Source organism: Felis catus, chromosome A2 (genome assembly GCF_018350175.1).
Source record: "Felis catus isolate Fca126 chromosome A2, F.catus_Fca126_mat1.0, whole genome shotgun sequence".
In the NCBI taxonomy this organism is placed as follows: Eukaryota; Metazoa; Chordata; class Mammalia; order Carnivora; family Felidae; genus Felis; species Felis catus.
In genome coordinates, this window is record NC_058369.1 from 15,747,703 (window position 1) to 15,767,705 (window position 20,003).

Genomic DNA, 20,003 nt, shown 5'->3' on the forward strand with positions numbered 1-20,003 from the left:
GTGTGAGTGAGCGCATGAGTACGGGACTCAATGCAGTGACTTATGCAGCCGTTGGACGCGACACAGAAGAATAGGATACATGAAAATACTCACGCAGTGTGGGGTTTTACAAGACTATAAAATGAGATGTAGAATATCCGTTTGTGTTGAAAAATGAGGTACCTATGTATTTAAAAAAACCGGAAGGCTCTCCCCCGAAGTGGTTTCCTTGTCTCTATTTTCCTATTGTTCTACAATGAAAACGTATTGCTCTCACAGTGAGAAAACAAAAAAGTTATTTTCAAAAAAGAAGAACACAGGGCCATGGGTGTGAGAGCGGGATGACGCTAAGGGGACACGGGGGAACTTCCGACGGGGAGGGAACCGCTCTCCGTCTTCACTGTGGTCACACGGGGCTGAATCACTGTTCTTTTCTGGACCTACGTTCCCTCTTCGGCAGAACCGGGTCACGGAGCCGGGTGGGATCGGAGGCCCCTGAGATCACAGAAGCCACTGGCCGCGCCCGGCATGGAGACTGGCGGGATGATTGACTACAGTGTATTATTTGTCAAAGTCTAAGCACTGTCCACATAAAGGGGGAAGTTTACTGTCCATAGATTGTACCTTAAGAAAAAAGTACAGACTGGAGCGCCTGGGTGGCTCAGTCGGTTAAGCTTCCGACTTTGGCTCAGGTCGTGATCTCACAGTTCCTGAGTTCAAGCCCCGCGTCGGGCTCTGCGCTGACAGCTCGGAGCCTGGAGCCTGGAGCCTGCTTTGGATTCTGTGTCTCCCTCTCCCTCTGCCCCTCCCCTCCTCACTCTCTCAAAAACAAACATTACAAAAAGTTAAACACATAAATAAATAAAAGCACAGACTGAAAGCCATCATGGGTGCCGAGTCAGCCTGTGGGGTGCCCCCGGCTCTGGCACTGGAGGCCGGGGCTCCCCCTGTGGTGCTCCTGTCCCCCAGGCCCCCTGGGAAGCCCCTGCTCGGGGCTCAGTCACTCACATCAATTCTCCAGACTTCAGCAAGCAGACCTCAGCATCCTGCCCCAACAGCATGTCTTCGGTGTCCTCAGGGGTTAGCGAGTTTGACACGGCGTCCCTGAAACGTCACACACGAGAACACAGCCATTTTAGCCATCGGCACCTGGGGGTCCCACAGCCTTGGAGTCACGTGGCCAAGCTCAGACTGCCTGGGATCCTTCAGTCACAGAGGCCACGACAGGGGCTGCGGCAGGCTCTCCAGGTAGGGGCGAGGGGCTGGGGCCACGCGGGCAGGATGGGGAGAAGACCACGAGGCCTCAGTGGTTTCCCTGCTGGGGTTCTGGTGGGCATAGGGAGGGGCCGCCCGCAACACAAAGGACCACCGTCCGACCCCGCGCCAGCCAGCGGAGCAGTGGGCAGCACCGTGGGTCCCGCCTGGGGACCCGTGACAGCCAAGCCTGCTCTGGCCCATCTCGGGGGCAACCAGGACACCCAGGGAACGGTGCGGGCCAGGAGGGAGCCGAGGGGCACGGCCATGGGCAGAGAGTGGACCTAAGCCACGTCCACATCGCCTCTTTCCCTCACAGCCCACTATCGGCTGCACTGAGAGCCGGCGGTGGGTGCCAGCTGCCAATGAAGACACACCGTGCTTTCCGCACAGTGCCCTGTGGGACGCCGGGGCCAGGGGCGGAGGGCAGCACACGCCCTCTCGTAGAGAGTCCCCGCGTATTTACACAGTAAGTTCGAGGTTCTAGGAACCCTGCAACAAAGTGATCTCCTGGATTTAAAGCTAGCGTTCCTGCATTTATTTGACCGTGGGACATTTGATTTTTTTTTTTTTTAAGTTTTTTATGTGTATTTATTTTGCGAGAGAGTGAGCAAGCGCGGGGGAGGGGCAGAGAGCGAGAAACCCATGCAGGCTCTGCCCTGCCAGCACAGAGCCTGACTCGGGGCTCGAACTAACGAACTGTGAGATATGACCTGAGCCGAAACCAAGAGTCAGATGTTTAACCGACTGAGCTACCCAGGCGCCCTGATGGTGGGACATTTTAAGCCCTTCCTGAACCCCCTGCTCTGGGAGTGCAGACTGCAGGCCTCCTCCTCACTGACGGGGCCACAGAGGCACAGGCAGCTCCCGAGACGCGGGCCCGAGCCCCACGCCCCGACTCTAGCTTCCTGCTCACCCTGCCAGGCCCCAGTGTCCGCTCAGCCAATGGCCGAGTGGGGCGTCAGACCCAACCAGCTTGAGTGCACGGTTCTGCTTAGAGAACTTAGGTCCAGAAAAGAAGAGCCATTTGCCCCGTGGGCAGGTGTCAATAAGGAAGATCTCCCACCTGGCACAGCTTCTTCCCCAAATGTCACAATAACCCCCTTCTCAACTGCCCGGAGGGCTCTCCCCAGAGGTCTCCGGGGTGAGGTCAGTGCGCCCCAAACCGCCCCCCTCCCACCGCCAACAGGTACCCTTGGGTTCTCACCAGCCTGGCCCCGGGGGACACTCACTCGACCTCTGAGGCCCTGAAGGAACTTGAGTGAACTCAGTCCTGCCCCATCCCACCCCACCCCACCCCGCCTACTGCTGGAGTGCCTGGAGAGGTTAGCCCCGGTCCGTGGTGGGGTGGGCACCGCACAGGACACTGACTCGGGCACGGGCCGCGTCCCGCAAACGCTCTCTGTCTGAGGCAGACTCGTGCGCGCGCGTGCGCGCGCACACACACACACACACACACACACACACACACACAGCTGGAAGCATCCTGCTGGAAGAAGGGGGGGGGGTCTCAGCATACACAGTGGCACGTGCAAGGTCAGTGGCTGGCAGCAAGCGTCCGGACCACGTGCTCAGACAGCCCTCTGTCCACCACCTTCACACCCACTGCGCAGCCGTGATTTGTGCTGGAAAACCGGTGTGCCCGGCCGACGGCGCAGTCTGGGCGGCACGGCGGGCGGCCCTCAGCCATGCCCGGGGATCCCTGCGCTCAGCTGAGCTCAGGACCTGACCTGATACCGTCCCTGGGACACCAGGAATTCAAGAGAGCATAGCGGCTGAGGCCCAGAGCTTCTGCCTGGAGGCGGCAGGCATCACCTCTGCCTGCAGGGGATTCTCCGCCCGCCCCTGCTGACATTTCACTGCCAGGCGAGTCCCACGGCCAAGCCCACGACCACGACCACGGGGGCGGGACATTCATCCTTCCACAGGGAGAGGCACCGACACGGACAGGTCGGGATGCAAGATGTGCCCGTGGGGAGCGGCTGCAGATGGTCTACCTGAAGGTCCCCCTGAGCAGCCAGGGGCTCTCCGCTTGGGGGCAGAAAGGGGTGGTTTAGAGCAGACGACACCCAGCGGGTCTCCGCGAAGCCTGTCCCGGCTGTCACTCGCCTATGGGGCCGTGGCGTCGGCACACGTGGTGGTGCACCTGCACGGACGGCGCGGTGTGCACAGTGTGGGGGATGCGACAGGCAGCTTCCCCGGGGTCAGGTACACAGGCAGGTGCAGCCTGCTCCCACCCGCGAGCCCTCCTTCCCACTCCTCCCTGCACCCCGTCTACCATGGCCCTGGTCACCCCGGGCCTTCCTTCTCTTCTCTGGGTCCTCTCTCTCCCTGGGCTGAGGGCCCTTTGGAAGTAGGCCCGGCGCACACGGGGCGGCCGCTGCCGTCTGCGGGAACCACGCGGTGCGCTCGCCGCCTGCTAAGCGACAGACGTAGGGGTGCAAACTGCTCGCGTGGAAATTCAGAAGAGGGCGGAGAAATGCTGACAAAGGGAAGAACCGAGGACAGGTCCCGGAGGGCTGGAGACCGGGTCACGCATGGTGTGGCAGATGCTGGGTTCGCAGGGCGCCCACTGCTGACTTACAAGGCCCCTCTGTCCGGGGGTAGAGCCGGTGCTGCCCAGGGAGAGGCCTCTGGCCTCCCAGGAAGCCTCCGGCACGAGACGGGGCTTCAAGATGTCACGCCCACTCGCCACCGGGCTCAGCAGCCCCTCTGGCATTTAGCTCTGTCGGCTGCTGGAGGGTGAGACGGCTGTCAGGCACTGCCGCGAGTGGGTGGTGGCGGGGCCAGCACAAGGAGCTGCCTAGATAACCAGGCACCCACTAGTACCCAGCTGCCCGGCCGGAGCTGTCCGCACACAGTCCCCGTCGGCCAGCCGTAAGCGGCGCAGCCCGTCTTCAGACACCCTGCCCTGCAGGGGCGGAGCGTGGCCCTGAGCAAGTGGGCACTCCAGAGGCAGGAGAGGCAGGAGAGGCCGTGTGGCTCCGGGTGGGGTCGTCACTCCGAGGTGGTTCCAGCCTTGGCTTTATGGCTGTGACTCTGGTGCCCTTCCCTCCTCCGAGGTCTGTTGTCCCTCCTCCACGCGGGCGAAGGGGGCGGAACCAGATGGGCTCCAGGCGGCGCTGGCTTGAGGAGGCAAGGTGTTTCAAAGGACCCTCCACGGCCTTCTCCACTCTTGCCAGGGAAGGCACGGCGAGAACATGCCTGCTGCTACTGAGGGCAAGCCTGGTCCCTCGCTGTCCCAGTCTGACCTCCTCCCTGCCCGCCTCCTTCCCTCGCCCTGGCAGCCACCGGCTTCCAGATCCAGAATCACAGGTCAGTCAGTGCAAGAGGGTGTTCAAGGGACTGACTATACAACCCCCACTTGACGCCCACGGACACGGGGCTCCTGAGGAGCAGAAAGGGCCCGAGGCCGCTCAGGCCATTTGCTTTCATCCTCGTCCAAAGTGCAGACACCGTGCGAGAGAAGCAAGTAAGCAGGGATGGAATAAACTCCGACGCTGTAGTTGGTTCTCTTGGTTTTCCAGCATCGAGGATAAAAGATGTCCTAACCTGTCATTCCTCTTCCTCCAGCTCCCCATCTCCGACCACGACAAGCCCTGATGACCCGTGGGTACATGCTTCCCAGGGTAGGTCCCCAGCCCCTGCCGGCCCAGGCTGAGACCCTGCGTGAGGGAGCTGAGCAAGGCAGGCATGGGCGGGTGACGCCCTCTCGAGGGTAACGATTAGGGGCATAGAGGTTTCTTCTCAAGGGCTTTTCAAACTGTGGCTCGCGACCCGTTTAGTGGGTCATGAATCAATTTAGTAAGTTATGACCAACGTTGGAAGAACGTGAGCGGAAAGTACCAATATGGGGCGCCTGGGTGGCTCAGTCGGTTGAGCGTCTGACTTCAGCTCAGGTCATGATCTCACGGTTCGTGGGTCCGAGCCCCGCCTCGGGCTCTGTGCTGACAGCTTGGAGCCTGGACCCTGCTTCGGATTCTGTGTCTCCCTCTCTCTCTGCCCCTCCCCCACTCGTGCTCTCTGTCTCTCTCTCTTCCTCAAAAATAAACATTAAAAAAAATTTAAAAAAAGTACCAATGCAACAGTATACCGCACGTTGTAAGGGTTAGTACTGTTTCACGAGGCTCTTGCTTTGCCTTTCTGTGCATGCACGCAACCCCTTGGGTGGTCCTGTAAAACGTGTCTCTTACTGTGGGATGCGGTAGAAAAGCGACTTTTCTAGATCAGGATTAAAACAAAATTTAAAATTAAATCGGAGGATTACAAACAAGCTTGGGAATGCCAGGGAACAAAAGCAAGGCCACTAGGGGGCACCCTAACTCCTCCCAGAACAATTTCCTTCTGTTGCCACTGCGGTGTTTTTCTCAGAGACAAGCTCGCTGCCCACAGGCCCTTCCTCCTCTCCTTGCTCTGGCCACAGGAGCCCACTGCTAGCTATGGTGACCGCTGACGACGTGTACACCCTCTCCCGCTGAGTTTCCATCCAGAGCCTGTGGTCGGGAGAGTTGAACTTGGCTCGAGGCACGCACACCTGTTTGTCAACTTGCTCCACCCTCTGGGGCTGGTCACCTTGGCGTCCCTTGGGGGGTCCTGCCCCGCCAGTCTATGCTCAATAAATGTCTAGACTGTGTGCCCTGGGTAAGCTGGTTTTCTGTCCCAAATGTCCCCAACAGAGGACATGACCAAGGTTCTACTTTAGAACCAAGTTAAGAATAAAGGGGACCAGCGGACGGTGAGGAAATCCCTGGCAATGCAGTCCAGGGGTCCATGCCTGCTTGGGTGAGGGGTCACAGGTGAGGTCCCCCCGGCTTGGTTCTCTACAATAGTTTCCGCTCACAAATCAAAATGTCTGCCTTTTCATTTAATTACTGTATAATTTCAATCCTGCAAGCTGCCTGGGGAAGCAGGTCCTCTGGCCCTTGGGACTGGCTGAGGAAGGCAAGGTGCCTGAAAAGCCACCCCCCCGTGGCCTAAGTCTCTTGCTGACATCCTTCCTAGCCTCGCTAAGCAGCCCTTTTCACTGTGCCCGATTACCCAGGGTCCACAGTCCCCAGGCCAGCTTCCGGCTCTCTGCTTACGACGTGCTGCCCAATTCGGCCGCCACCAGCCTCAAGGGGCCATTTGAACTCAAACTCATCAAAAATTTTAAAACGCCAACAACTTGGCTCCTTGGTTGCAGTGGCCACACTTCAGGTGCCCCACGGCCACCGTGTGGGGGCAGCGCGGACGCAGGACACGTCCGTCCTCGCAGACAATGCTCGTGAACAGCACCGGCTTGCAGCACAGGGCTGAGCTGCGCGGGGAACCGCAGTGTGGGACCCGGGGGCATTTCCACATTTTACTGTTCAAAGTAAATTCCCAGTAGTTTTCCTTTTAGTCAGTGGCTTCCTTTTTTACCCAAGTACCAAGCGATGAAGAACACTTGTTGGTATTTTGATTTCTAATTACTTAGTAACCGCGGTCCGACCGCGACACCCAAAGCCGCATGCCTAACCTCAGAACCAAGAGCCAGGCATCACCGGGCACGCCGCTCCCAGCTCACTGCTTGGGCTATTTCTCTGAGGCTTTCGGTCCTAACTCATCCTCCACGGCCCCCGTCATCCACCAGTGCTTTGCAGCCAGACTTCTGCCAGCAGCAGTGACCGCCTCACTCCGGGGTCCTGGGATGGACACTCCCCCCGGGCTCTGGGTTGGGAACGTCAGGTGCCCGGGAAAAGCGAGCAGGTCGGCGCTGACTTCCAGGACAGATCCGCAGCAGGCGCGGCCGCTGCTTTCCGTCTGTCCTTCCCCCAGTTCTGCTTAGAAAACGTTTCAGTATTCCAGGGGGAAGTCTAGGACCTATGCCTGGGTGTCTGCCCGTAAGAATGCTTAGAGCTTGGTTTCAGAGAAAAGGAAGGTCTTCAAAACAAAGAGCACTCCCAATCGGCAGACGAGAAGTTGCAAGTGGGCGTTTTGTAAAGTGGTTGAAATAAGGTTCTGTGCCGCCCCCCACCCCGCCCCGACTCCGACGCCGTGAGCGGCTCCCTCCTCCAGCTCAGTTGCAAGTCTTTCGCTGGAGAGCTTTCCCCTAGTGAAGGGTGACGACGTGCCCCCTCAAATACCTGCCCCCCCAGCAAGCGTGCACACGGTGGTGGGGGGCACCGGGGTGAGCCCCGTCTCTTCCCACGGGGTGCAGATGCTTGCACGTCCGAGACAGCAGGGCATGGCCGCGTTGAGGGTGCTTGACAAGCTCAGGCTGTTCTCTGTTCTGTGGACTGGTCCCAAACGACACAGCTGGCCTGTCCCCGGGGAAAAAAGCTCCTCTCTCCGAAGGTCCCAAGATGAAAGGCTGGCTCACTCTGAAGGGATGTCTGTCGTAAAAGTCCTCTTTCAGAGGAGGGGTGCTTTGGCCCCGCTCGCCTGCGGTGTTTGGTTCAGCCCGTTCACCGTCCACTGGCCCGTGTCCCCCCACCGTCCGCCCAGAGGCAGACACCCCGCATAGCCTCCCGGCTCCTGCCCTCAGGAGAACATCTCGTTCGTGTGTACCAGTGTGGTGGGAGCGTTTGAACTAGTTCGTTCAAAAGGCCTTGAACATCCACTGGCGGTCTCCCAAGCTTCTGCTGGGACCCCCCAGATAGCTCCACACTCACACGGACCCTCGTGACCTGGCGGCTCCGGGGGACAGGAGTGTCACGGGCAAGCGAGCTCCTCTCTCGACCCTTCTGCTTACTCATCTGTGAAGGACGAGGGCTGGACGGCTAGGTGAGACGCACCCAGCGCGGAGCCTGGCTCCTAGTGGAGCTGAGTGCTAGTCCCTAGGTCCTAGGCCGTGCCTGGCCCCTGCTCCCAGTGCCTGACACCCTGCCCTTAGGAAGAGCCACAGGAGCCCGTGTGACCAGCAGACGTGCACCGGCCACGGTGGGGACCGGGCTGAACGCGGTGCAGGGTCAGGGGAGGGAGGCCTGGTGGCTCAGCGCGAGTCTGCTGCTGGGAAAGCAGAAATGGAGTCCACACCCCCAGAGACCTGGGTTTGTATCCTGGAAGCGCCAGTTTTTAGCTGTGCACACGCAGGGCTGTTATTTTGGCTGGGGTCCTCAGTGTTTCCATCTATAAATGGGGACAGCACTGACTTTGCAGGGCTGCCGTTTTTTTGAGTGGGGGTCAGTGGCTATCAAGCATATCCAGAACCCAGGCCACAGCACGCACTTTGCAGTGGTCCAGACCCAAACGGTTCCAAAGGGACAGGATTAGAGAGTGAAGTAATCTTACGGTACAAATGCCACCATCGTCAGTGGGCTGCCTGGGCCAGACCTACTTACTGCTCCCCTTCGGTTTATAAACAGAAACCCTCTCAGGTCCTGACAGATGACTGCGTCCACAGCCAGGCGGCAGGGAGGGTAGCGCATCGGAGCCGCTGCTCCCTATCTCTGATCTCCCAAATTACGCGCGTGCAGGCAGGTCATGTGGATTCTGATGTACGAGGCGGGGGTAGGGCCGGGTCTCTTATGATCACCAACCAAGGGCTCTCAGAAGATATTCAACGGAAACACGGACCACATCACAGACAGGTAGAGGCAGACCTTGTGCTGTGAACGTTCATCTCTGCAACACGTCGACAGCGCCTCTCCACTGGTGAGTCATCTGTCTTCTTTAGAGTTAAAAGGCAGGTGCTAACCCCGGCTTGCTGGGGTCCTCTGATCCCTGCCCGCGGTGCAGTACCGTGTAAATGCCCAGACTTTAGAGCCCGACCGCTCTCGGTCTGAATTCTGCCTTTGCCCCACGACTAGAGAATTGTGGAAATGACTTAGCGGGGTTCGGGGCACACAGTCCGTGCTCGTAAGCTGACGGCACTGGGGGTACCCTCCCCGGGAGACCAGGACAGGCTGGCCACTGTCCACATCTGTTCACGGAATAATCTCTCCATCTCCATTTTCGTCTCTTCTTCATTATAATTTACAACACTGGCTGCTCTCTCGGGCGGCTGTCTAGTTTCTTTTCTCAAGGTAAGTCAATATACCACTGCAGAGACTTCAGAAAAGGAGAGACTTAGGGGGAAGGGAAAGAAGTCAGCCCCGACTCCACAGCCAGACGCAAGCTGCTGATCAATTCTGGGCTTTTTTTTTTTATAAATGTTTTAGAACATATAGTCAAAACTGGGGTGCCTGGCTGGTTCAGTCGTGGAGCGTGCGACTCTCCATCTCGGGGTTGTGAGTTCAAGCCCCACGTTGGATGTGGAGCCTACTTAAGATATATGCACATCTGAGGAAAAGGTCTGTGGCTTTTAGGAGATTCTCAAAGGGGTTTATGATCAAATAAAGTTCAGAATCATGACCAATTTTACATCCTTTTGGACATCCATTCATTGGAATACATAACAGCCAATGCTAATTGTGCAGACTTACTCTGTTGTGAGAAATTTAAGCGTACTGCTTTCTCCCGACTCACTAAAAGCACTTCCTAAACCTAAACATAGTTTGAGCTATATTCTATTGTCTGTCTGAGTTGTAACTTGCTGATTTGTTCAGTATCAGACATTTACACTGCTTCCAAAGCTGAATACTGTATTACTTAAAAAAAAAAAAAAAAAAGTTGCATAGATCAACACAGGGCTTTGGCTACTCAAGACAAAGAAATGAATGATCTTAACCTTTCTGGAAGGGAAACTCATTCTCAGCTACTCAATCTGCACAGAGCTGGGCGGTTTCCAGTCCGTCGGCACAGCACCCAAGTTTGCCAATTATCACAAGCGAGTTTGCACGGGCCCTTTGAGGGAACGTGTAACGCCAGCACCAGGAGGATTTTCTTGTAAAAAGGCAAGAGGGAGGCAGGCAATAATGGAGATGTGATGTTACTCTTAAGGAGAGCAGAGCCGCCTGTGCACATGCTAAGAGCTGAAAAAGATGTTTCTGTCCCCGCGTGAAGCAGGAACACACACACACATCATCTGACCTACTTAACCCAGGAGTCCGAACGGCTGGCGGGGTAGCGTTATTACGGCTGGCCTGCCACCCTTACTGATCTCACATCTTGTGGTTGAGGGGCAGGGGCTTTTCACGGAGGCGTCTTACCCCAAGGCGAGCTTCCTCCTTGCAGAGAAAGGGCACTCTGTTCCTAGGAGGACCGGCAGGGCTGATACCAGTCCTCAAGTCAATCAGAAAGGAAGACGTGATCTCTCCTTGTACACGCCCTTGTCCGGCTGGCTGACATTCTGCCTTTGCTGCACCAAATGCCTGTTCTTCTCGAAATGCCTTCTCGAGGTGCTAGCGAGGTATGGCCCTGGGTCACCGGAAATGAGCCGCTGCGTGCCGGCTCTCTGCAGGTCAGTGACCTGGCTCCCCAGGGCCGGTGCTGCCGTAGCTGCCTCTGCTCTCACGCCCGAGTACATCACCCTTGCGTCCTGTCCCTGCTCCTCGGCAGGGTCACAGGGCAGAGGGAAGTGACGGCCCTGAAAGGCCGGGAGCCCCGGGCAAGAAAGGCGGCTGTGGTGGCCGTTGCCTGCCTCACTGCAAGGCTGGCCCCCCGCTGGCGGGCCTTCCATTTGTTCAAGGAGACCCCTTGGGCATAAACTGCTAGTCTCGAAAGCTAAAGTGATGTTCCCTTCTGGGGAGATGCTCCATTTAAGAGGGTCCTGGGGATCAAGAAGTCTTCAGGAAACCAGGCTCCGGTGGAGGAGGGTCGTGTGACGGGCGGTGAGGGGCCGGCTGGGCTGGGGCTGGGCTGGGAGGGCAGCTGCCCACTTCCCCGGCCGTGACCAGCTCAGCCACAGTGCTGGGCAGCCGGGGCTTCCCATGCCTGTCTCCCCACCTCCTAAATCTAGGCAGCTAAGGGCAAGAAAAGACAGAACGGACCGTCTACCCTGGTGGGAGAGGGTCAGCCCGCGAGCCCCTGTTGGTCTGCAGAAGTCTCCTCAATGGTGGAGCCCCCGGGGAGGGGGGCTACTTGGCTTAGCTTCCGCAGTTAGCAGCTCAGGGCTCTCATTCAACAGAAAATGAGGCCCAGGATGGGCGGACGAAGGCAGGCCTGACCATGAGAGAGCAGTTCTTGGGGCGCCTGGGTGGCTCAGTCGGTTAAGCTTCCGACTTCGGCTCAGGTCATGATCTCGCGGTTTGTGAGTTCAAGCCCCGCGTCGGGCTCTGTGCTGACAGCTCGGAGCCCGCAGCCTGCTTCAGATTCTGTGTCTCCCCCTCTCTCTCTGCCCCTCACCAGCTGGCGTGTGTGTGCGCACGCTCTCTCTCTCTCTCAAAAATAAATATTAAATGAAAGTAGGTTAAAAAAAAAAAAAAAGAAAGTTCTGCACTTCCAGGAGGGCAATGCCCACACTCCACCACATGGTGACCTTTGCCTTCAAGGCCAGCTGGCACAGGATTTTATGGACTGTGCATGGGGGTCAGCATGGGGGTCAGGTATGTGTTGTGAGGCGGGTGACAGCCTTAGAATCTTAGGGCCCATTCAGGGTCCCTCATCCCGCCCAGGCAATCGCCCCTCAGCTCTGGCTGTCTCCAGGATACTGGAATGTGCTGCCACTGACCAGAACTCAGGTGGGTGGGTTCAGGAGATGACTACGCACCCCCTAAAAGTGGGGCAACAGGACTGTGGGAGGACAGGAGGTGTCCCCCTCGGCCCTGACTGGAGTTCCTGTGTCTGCCTCCCAGGTGTTCATCAGAACGCACGCCATGGCTGAGTACGACTACGCGGACCCCGGCTTCTTCAACACCTCCAGCGACGGCAGCTGGGGGCACGAACGCTTCCTGGAGTTCCGCAAGGTCTTTCTGCCCTGCATGTACCTGGGGGTGTTCATCTGTGGCCTGGCGGGGAACGCGCTGGTGCTGGTCATCTACGTCTTCTACCAGAAGCTGAAGAGCCTGACGGACGTGTTCCTGGTGAACCTGCCCTTGGCCGACCTGGTGTTCGTCTGCACCCTGCCCTTCTGGGCCTACGCGAGCATCCACGAGTGGGTCTTCGGCGACGTCCTGTGCAAGACCCTGCTGGGCATCTACACCTTGAACTTCTACACATCCATGCTCATCCTCGCCTGCGTCACCATTGACCGCTTCGTCGCGGTGGCTCGGGCCACCAAGGCCTACAACCAGCAGGCGAGGCGGATGGCCTGGGGCAAGGCCATCTGTCTGTTCATCTGGGGGGCCTCCCTGCTGCTTTCGCTGCCGCAGATAATCTACGGCCACGTCCTCTATCTCGACAAGCTCGTCTGTGGTTATCACGACGAGGAGATTTCCACTGTGGTTCTCGCCACCCAGATGACACTGGGGTTCTTCCTGCCCCTGGTCGCCATGATTGTCTGCTACTCGGTCATAATCAAGACTCTGCTTCGCGCCCGAGGCTTCAAGAAGCACAAGTCTCTGAAGGTCATCTTCCTGGTGGTGGCTGCGTTCCTGCTGACCCAGACGCCCTTCAACCTCGTGAAGCTAATCCGCAGCACGAACTGGGAGCACTACACCATGACCAGCTTCCACTATGCCATCATCGTGACGGAGGCCATCGCCTACCTGCGGGCCTGCCTTAACCCCGTGCTCTATGCCTTTGTTGGCTTGAAGTTTCGGAGGAACTTCTGGAAACTCGTGAAAGACCTTGGCTGCCTCCCTTACCTGGGGGTCTCAGGTCAATGGAAGTCTTCCGACGATGCCTCCAAGACCTGTTCTGCCTCTCATCACGTGGAGGCCACCAGCATGTTCCAGCTGTAGGCCTCGGCCGGGCTTGGAGAGCCGCCCAGGAGCTTATAGGAGCATGGCTGTGCACTCTGGACGCCACGAGGAAGGCTTTGTTTAGGACTTACGCATTCTCACGGAGAAGGCACGCGGCAGCCGGTGTGGGCGCCTGCTTCTCAGGCATGAACGCAATCTGCTCTCTTCTCAAACCCTCAGGCCTAAAGCTCAGGGTTGGGGGAAGGGCTCTAAAACCCGGAAGGGCTTTCCTTCCTCCATCCCCAAGAATGCTGGCTCCGAGGGAATGAAGTGCGACCCTTAAGACCTTAGGCCCTCCTCCGTGGGGGCTGGGATCGGATGCTGAAGGGGGAGCATGGCCACAAAGCTGCTGAGGGCAGGTGACACTCCAGGCTCTCGGTACAGAAGGTTCTTCTGGCCACTGGGAAGCGGGGAGACGAGAACAGCCGTGAAAACGAGGGCTCGTCCATCGGGCTCAGACCTCAATCGCCAGGTACCTGACAGAAATGAGATCAGGTTCCGCCTCACCTTCGCGTTTCGCCTTTATATAGAGAGACGATTATGTTCTCTTCGATTAATCTCGGAAGGAGGAACACCAGGGGACATGAACGGCCCGAACGAATTACTCAGCTGAGGGTCCCGGCGGTCCACGGGATGCTAGGAGAACGTGCAAAGCAGAGTTTACGACCATCATGGATCTCAGCAGCAGTTCTGAATCGGATTCTTGGGTGGGTTTGCTCATTTAAAAACGAAGCTGGCCAACGCCCGACGTGCTCGCACGCAGATAAATCATGTATCAGTGTATGTAGGATACAAACGCACGCATATCAAATGGCATATGTCTTTCGTGGCTACGAAATAAAACCCTTTTAAAGTCTCCAAGCTATGTTTATCCCCAGGCACATTTTACTTTACCGTATGCTTGGCACATACTGGAGGTGGTTACTTGTGGGCTCAGAGCATTGGGAAAGCAGTTAAAATTGTGAACTTTGAGGGCGCGGCCCGATCAAGGAAATGGAACACACCAGTGATGATGCTTTCACCGTGGCTTTCAACCTCCTGCCCAAAATGTGAGGTGCGCTTGTGTCACCTCCGTAACACGGTCACACGATGAAGTAGCTCTAAGTGGCAGACGCTTGTGTGTGGTTTTTAGACTAGATCCTTGTAGCCATCGGCTCTATCGGCTTAAAGTTGTCTTTCTGGCTCATGCTTCGCAAAACCACTCACCAAACTGGAGAGGACCAATCACCTACGGTGAGAGAGCGAGCGAGCGAGCGCACAGGCAGGGCGGTGGGTCCGGCCCGGCTGAGCGGTGCGGCTACGGGGCTGTCGTGGAGCCCTAGCTCCGGTGCTCACTGGTGAGCATGACCAGCTGGCAATCTCTTAACCTCTTTTGTTTTGGCGAGACACAGGCCATAACAGCCCCCACCTCTGGGGGCTGGGGGGTGGGGGTGGGGGGGGGACTTGGGACAGTGCATACAGAACCGTTAGCACAGGGGGCACTTGGGGGCGGGAGGGCCCCAAAGACGGCAGTGACAGCTCAAGACCTAGTGACACACGGAGGCCGCAGGTCTGTCCCGTGCGGGTTGGCAGGGCGCGGGAAGGGCGCCTGGCGTGTCACACGCACCCTGGTCCAGCTGCGCACAGGCCGGGCCTCGCAGGCCCACGTGACCCCTGTACTGTCTCACACTCGTGCCTAAATGCACCCTGGAGGGCGGCAGCCTCACGGGACACAGGCCCTGTGGACTGAGTGCTTCCTTGCACGGCAAACTCTGCCCTTTCTATGGTGACAAGCCTGACTTTTATCTTCTTTAAATTGGCTTCAAATACAAAAAAAAAAAAAAAAAAAGCAACAGGAAAAAAAATAAAAAGTACACACTGGCTTCAAAGTGGGAGTTTCACATGCCCCCCCCCCCTTGGTGCGTTCATCTCAAGGGTTAGCACTTCTGATGGAGGGGCCCCCGGCCCCTCACTTCCCCAGAACGAGAGACGGAGGCCCTGCCTGGAAAGGAGGACGTGAAGAAGCCGTAACCGGGGGCCCCGCAGCCGTGTGGCGTGACGGGCAGAGCAGGGCTCCGGCCCTGTGCGTTCCGGGATGAGGTGCTCGGCCTCCTAGGGCCCAGTTCACCATCCGCACCACCGGCTGAGGGCCGCCCTCCGTCCAGGAGTGCCCGTGAGGCCCGGACGGCGCACCGTGGGGAGCCAAGCTGGGGGCTGCCTGGCCGAGGCAACGGGGCCGCTGGGCTCTCCCCAACCAGGTGCCTGCCGGGCTGAGGCAAACCAGACCAGGCACCCGTCGGGCCGCGCCCCGCCCGCCCCACCCCAGGCCTGGGTTATACGCCCTATCTCCAGGCTCCCCACAAAAAGGCTGCGTGCGACCTTCTAAGGCTTCGGAAAACCCAGGAATGGCACAGCAGCAGAATCTTCCTTTACCTTCTGTGTGTTCTCACTCACTGGCCCTATACCCCTCTGGACTCTCATCTGCTACGCCCGAGAGTCGGGACTCTTCCCAGCCCTCCCCCGGGTACAGGGCAGTGCTGGCAACAGAGGCCGGCACAGCCCGCGTCGGGAGCGGAGGCCTTCGACGACGTGACTTCGTTCTGTCCACACAACAGCCCCACGGGGCGCAAGTTCCTGGCCTCGGTCCTGCTCTGCTCCTCCCCCGACTGTGCTCACACGCAGCAGCACGCGATGGGGCGCAGGTGGGAGCGGGGGCTGTAGAAGGGTGGGCACAGGCTGCCTCGAGCGCGGCCTCGGGGTCCGCGGGCAAGCTACTCCCTCTCCATGTCCCCGACACTTCGGGGCCGTTAGCGGTCCCGCGTGGCCGCACGGACGGGTGGTGAACACGGGGTGACCCCGATTCCAGGGGCCGCCCGGGAGCCAGAAGCCCAGGTGATCTCAGTGAGCATTCCGGACGGAGGGATTGGTGCTGCGGGAGAGAACGGCTGAAGCCTCCCCTGCTGGCGGGGTCCAGGAGTGGAGGGAGCGGTCGCTCCGACCTCCTCCCCCAAGGGGCCCCCCAGGCGGTGCCTCTTTCATGCGCCCGGTCCTCCACGGTCCGTGGGGACTCCCAACACCGAGCCGCGCGAGGCCTGGTGCGCTCGTCCCCATGCTTCAGGTGAGGAAACTAGTTCAGAGAGATTAAGACCCGCCAAAGCTCACCCGGCACAGCCAGGGCTAGGACTCCGGTGAACAGCCTCTTTCTCTGCCCCCAAGTGTTGGCCAACAGAGGTTTCCCGCAGCGGATGCGCTCAAGGTACCCGCCAGCTCCGTCCTCCTCACGAAGGGGGGGAGAACGCTGGGCTAACCCGAGCACAAGGTGGCTTTTTGCCTTCACGGTCACTACCGTATGCTGTTCTCGTTTTGTGTCTGAGATACAGGCGTCCCATCTCCCGGCCAGTGATCCACCGACCCCAGCCCCCCAGCAAAGCACTCTGACCGGGAAGTACCAGTTAGTTACAAAGCGATTACTGGCAAAGGTGCCCTGAGGGTCAGGGACCGTCTCGACGACTTTAGCTCAGTGTCACTGGGCACTGGGAGAGGTTTTCCTTGGAGAAATACTGGGGTACCAGGCGCAAGCAGGAGACGGGCCCGGCTCAGCGCCTGGCATCACAACGCACGCGGGACATCACAGAAATGAGGCGCCTCCACGGGAGGCCTCCCAGGCGCCAGGCACCAGGCTCGGCGCTTTACACACACCCTTCTCATCGAATCTTCCTGCCGGTCCCAGAGGGGGACGGTCCCCATCTCTCCTAGGGGAGGGCACTGAGTTCGGGAGGCTGCGGTACCCCCAGTCCACGGAACCTGGAGGTGGCAGCTTACGCTCCGACCAGGTGTCGGATTCTGGAGATCAAGCTCTTCACGGCCGTATGGCCCGTTCGTCTCGTGACCAGAAGGGGAGGCCAGGCCGGGGTGGAAGCAGAGCGGAGGCCGAGAGACCCAAGGCCCAGCCCTGCGACGGGCTGATGAGAGCTTTCTCTCCATCTCCGCCTGCCCCCTCAGTGCCGAGCACAGAAGGACACCTGGTCCCTGGAGAGGGCCGAGCGGGAGCTCGGCTGAGTGTGGGGAGCGGGTGCGGATAGGCCCGTCTGGAGGGCTCTAGAGAACGCCATCTTTTCTCCCCAGGGAAGGGGTTGTGCTTCTGTTTCTCATCGGTGGGGGCCAGTGGGAGGCTGCTCAGGGGTGTGGGGACCTCTGCCTGTCCCCTCACTGCCAGGAAGGGCGAGGCAGACAACTTCATTGCCCGCAGAATGTGTATACGTTGCAGGGCGGGAGGCAGAGCACAGGCTTCTGATGTGTACATGGGGAAGTGGGGCCCTGAGAAGAGAAATGAACTCTTCGGAACGAACCTCAAGCCTGTGGACGGAGGGAGGGGTTCTGGGCTCAAAGCCTAGTGCTGACACTTACAACCCCGTGCCCTGGAGTGGCTTATCTGGCCTCCCGAGGCTTCAGCAGCTTTACCTGTAAAATGAGGACCGTAATCCCTAAGCCTCGAAGGGCTGGGCAGGGACCGAGCGAGGCCACGCACAGAGGCGGCCGGCGCAGGAAGGTGCCCGGCAGAGTGGCTTTCGACAACACGGCTTCCAAGCAGCCTTCTTTCCTCTGTGGATTTGGACGCACCTGGTGTTCAATCCCTTCCGGATCACTTCTTACTTTGGACTTGCTGATTTCTTTCTCGAAGTTTCCCATCAGGGAGGCTTACGCAAATCCAGGCTTACCGCCCGCACTTTTTCGGGGTCCTGGCATTTCTGATCGGTCTTAGGAAGAAAAAGAACGTACGACAAAGCTACCAGAGACACTTGGGTCTTCTCTGATGCACAGAGATGGCGTGTGAGGGTGCAGGCCCTTAGCTGAGTAGCAGAGGCCGCAGGGACCGCAGGCTCCCGACTGCCAGGCCCAGGTCCACCCTAGGGGCCGCGGGCCAGTGCACTGGTGGTTTCCTTTCCCTGGGACACTTCCTGATTTCCCGGGACCGAAACACAGGTATTTGTCAGCGGTCAGAGCGCCTTCTGTTTCTGTTCTTACTGGCAAAGGGGAAGGTGAGGGGCGAGGGAAAGAGGGAGCTGCAGGGGGTCACTCTCTCCTACAGGCGACAGCCAAAGGCCGTCCTCCCAGGTCTGGAGGCCCCAGTCCTGCTCACCTCACCACCTACCCACCTGGCGGGGAGTACAGTTGCCAGGTGATGGCGGCTCCGTGGCTCAGTGCCCTTGGGAGAACACTGCAGACTGTGGGGTCAGGGGCACTTCGGGAGGCGGGGGTTCCAGGAAGGGAAAGGCAAGGCCCAAAGCCGCGGAAGCAGCACTGCACAGGGGCTGATGGGCTGGGTGATCCTGTGGGCTCTCTCCACGAGGCTACAACGCGAGCGTTTGGTCACCCTCTAGTCAGAGAACAGGGGAGTGCGGAGGGATACACGTAAGCCTAAAATTTCTGGCACTGAGTGCTCCGTGAGGATTCAATACATCTCCTGCACGGCAGAAATCCTGGCTGATTAATCCTAGCCCTCCTCTGAGTCCTGGGCAGGAAGAGAGGGGCAGAGATGTGAATGTGGGTATTGGCCAGGTGCATCACGAAACTCCCTAACTGGAGGGAAAGTGGGTCGAGAAATGCCTGGACCCAGGGGGGGCCATGTAAATTCTTTCTTGGCTTTTGAGCAGTCTGTGCTTTGCTGCAGAAACCGCATTTCAGCCCGATACCAGGGGCTGAGAGACGCCGAGCAGGGCTGCCGTGGGGGGTGGGGGGCCTGACCTCTTCCTGTGGGTCCCCTTGGCATAAACTCTCGACACTGAAACGCGGTGGCACTTCGTGAGGTTACCTCATATTATTTAAAAATTGGCCTTTGCAAAACTCTCCTCGCAAACCTGGTTGGAAAACAGCTGGCCTGGAAAAATGAGAAGACTGGTGGAGAGTAAGTACCAACGGACTAGCAGGACACAGAGAGACACGAGGGGCGCACGTGCACGGCGGGGCAACCGGGTGAAGAGGCAGTGGGTGGGTGGCCGTCCGCAAGCCCAGGACCCTGACCTGGAACTTCCAGTCTCCAGAACTGTCCCGAGCACTGTTCTGAGGCGCCTTCCCTTAAGCGAAGACAGCCAATCCTGCTTCCAAAGTCTCACTTTCCTGGTCCTTTAATCAGGGGGCACAAGGGCCCGACACCCAGTGAGCACACAGGAAGTAAAGGTGAGGTCTACTCACTGTTCGGGCATGTTAGGGTCGAGGGAGTCAGTTTCGGTGGGCGTCTCAGGCGAGGAGCCCGACTCCTGAATCTGGCAAAGCTCCTCATCGGTGATGATGTCAAACGCGGCATCGTCCGGCGGCCTGCAGTCCGCGTCTACACCTGGGCCACAGAGGTGGATAGGGAGAGAAGAGACACACGCAGTTACGCACAGGATGGGGAGGGGATGCCGGGAGGTGAGGGGCTGTAACTGTGCGGGAGGGGCCACCGGGACACGCTCTAAGTGCCCGCTCAACCCACAGCTACTCTGTCTAGATGGGAGAGAAATGGCTGCTGAGACATTCCAGAAAGTGGTGGGGGCCTACAGGGAAGCTGAACACATGGATTAAGAGATTTCTCTGAAGCTCCTCAGTCGGGTCTACATATTCTCTGAGGCCTCTTATTCAGAAACAAACAAACAAAAAACCTGTCAAGACCTCATCAGGAAAGAACCTAACAGAAAAGTAAACACACTTCTCTGCTGCTGAGTCCTTGCTCCCGAAGACACAGACACGACTTATTTATGCCTCCTTTGAAACCAAGATTCTATCTGGATCCTGTGTTTCCATCTCCATCCACTGGGGGATGGGAGAGACCCTCCCTCTGCCCGAGGTGGCAGTGACCGCTGTGCTTCTGACTGGGGGACTTGTGTCTGACTTTGCAGGCCACTCAGTAGGAGGGACGCCGTATGGACATTCCTGTGCCGGCCACCTACCCACATGCACGCTCCTGCATGCAGCATGGAAAATGTGACGGCAGGCCTGAGGCGAAAGAAAGGCAGACAGAAGGGAAGATAGAAAAAAAGGAAAGACAGAAAGAAATGCAGATAGACAAGGAGACAGGAAATGTCAGAAATCAAAACAAGTGACCTCGGGACTCTGGCACAGTGTCACCCTCTG

General features: G+C 58.4%; 2 protein-coding genes across 5 annotated transcripts in view; one reads left to right on the plus strand and one right to left on the minus strand.

The window, feature by feature from the left end:
- FYCO1 (FYVE and coiled-coil domain autophagy adaptor 1) overlaps window positions 1-20,003 on the minus strand; it is a 74,580-nt gene that overhangs the window by 13,051 nt on the left and 41,526 nt on the right. For all 4 annotated transcript variants that reach the window (XM_045049228.1, XM_023248072.2, XM_023248080.2 and 1 more), the window contains 2 exons: window positions 19,086-19,227; window positions 988-1,083 (listed from right to left, as the gene is read on the minus strand). In XM_045049228.1, the coding sequence (XP_044905163.1) occupies window positions 988-1,083; window positions 19,086-19,227 (238 nt within the window). The remainder of the gene's footprint in view (window positions 1-987; window positions 1,084-19,085; window positions 19,228-20,003) is intronic.
- On the plus strand, window positions 8,594-13,775 carry CXCR6 (C-X-C motif chemokine receptor 6). The gene is made up of 2 exons (XM_011291106.4): window positions 8,594-8,847; window positions 11,868-13,775. The coding sequence occupies exon 2, from the start codon at window positions 11,889-11,891 to the stop codon at window positions 12,912-12,914; it is 1,026 nt and encodes a 341-aa protein (XP_011289408.3). The 5' UTR covers window positions 8,594-8,847; window positions 11,868-11,888; the 3' UTR covers window positions 12,915-13,775.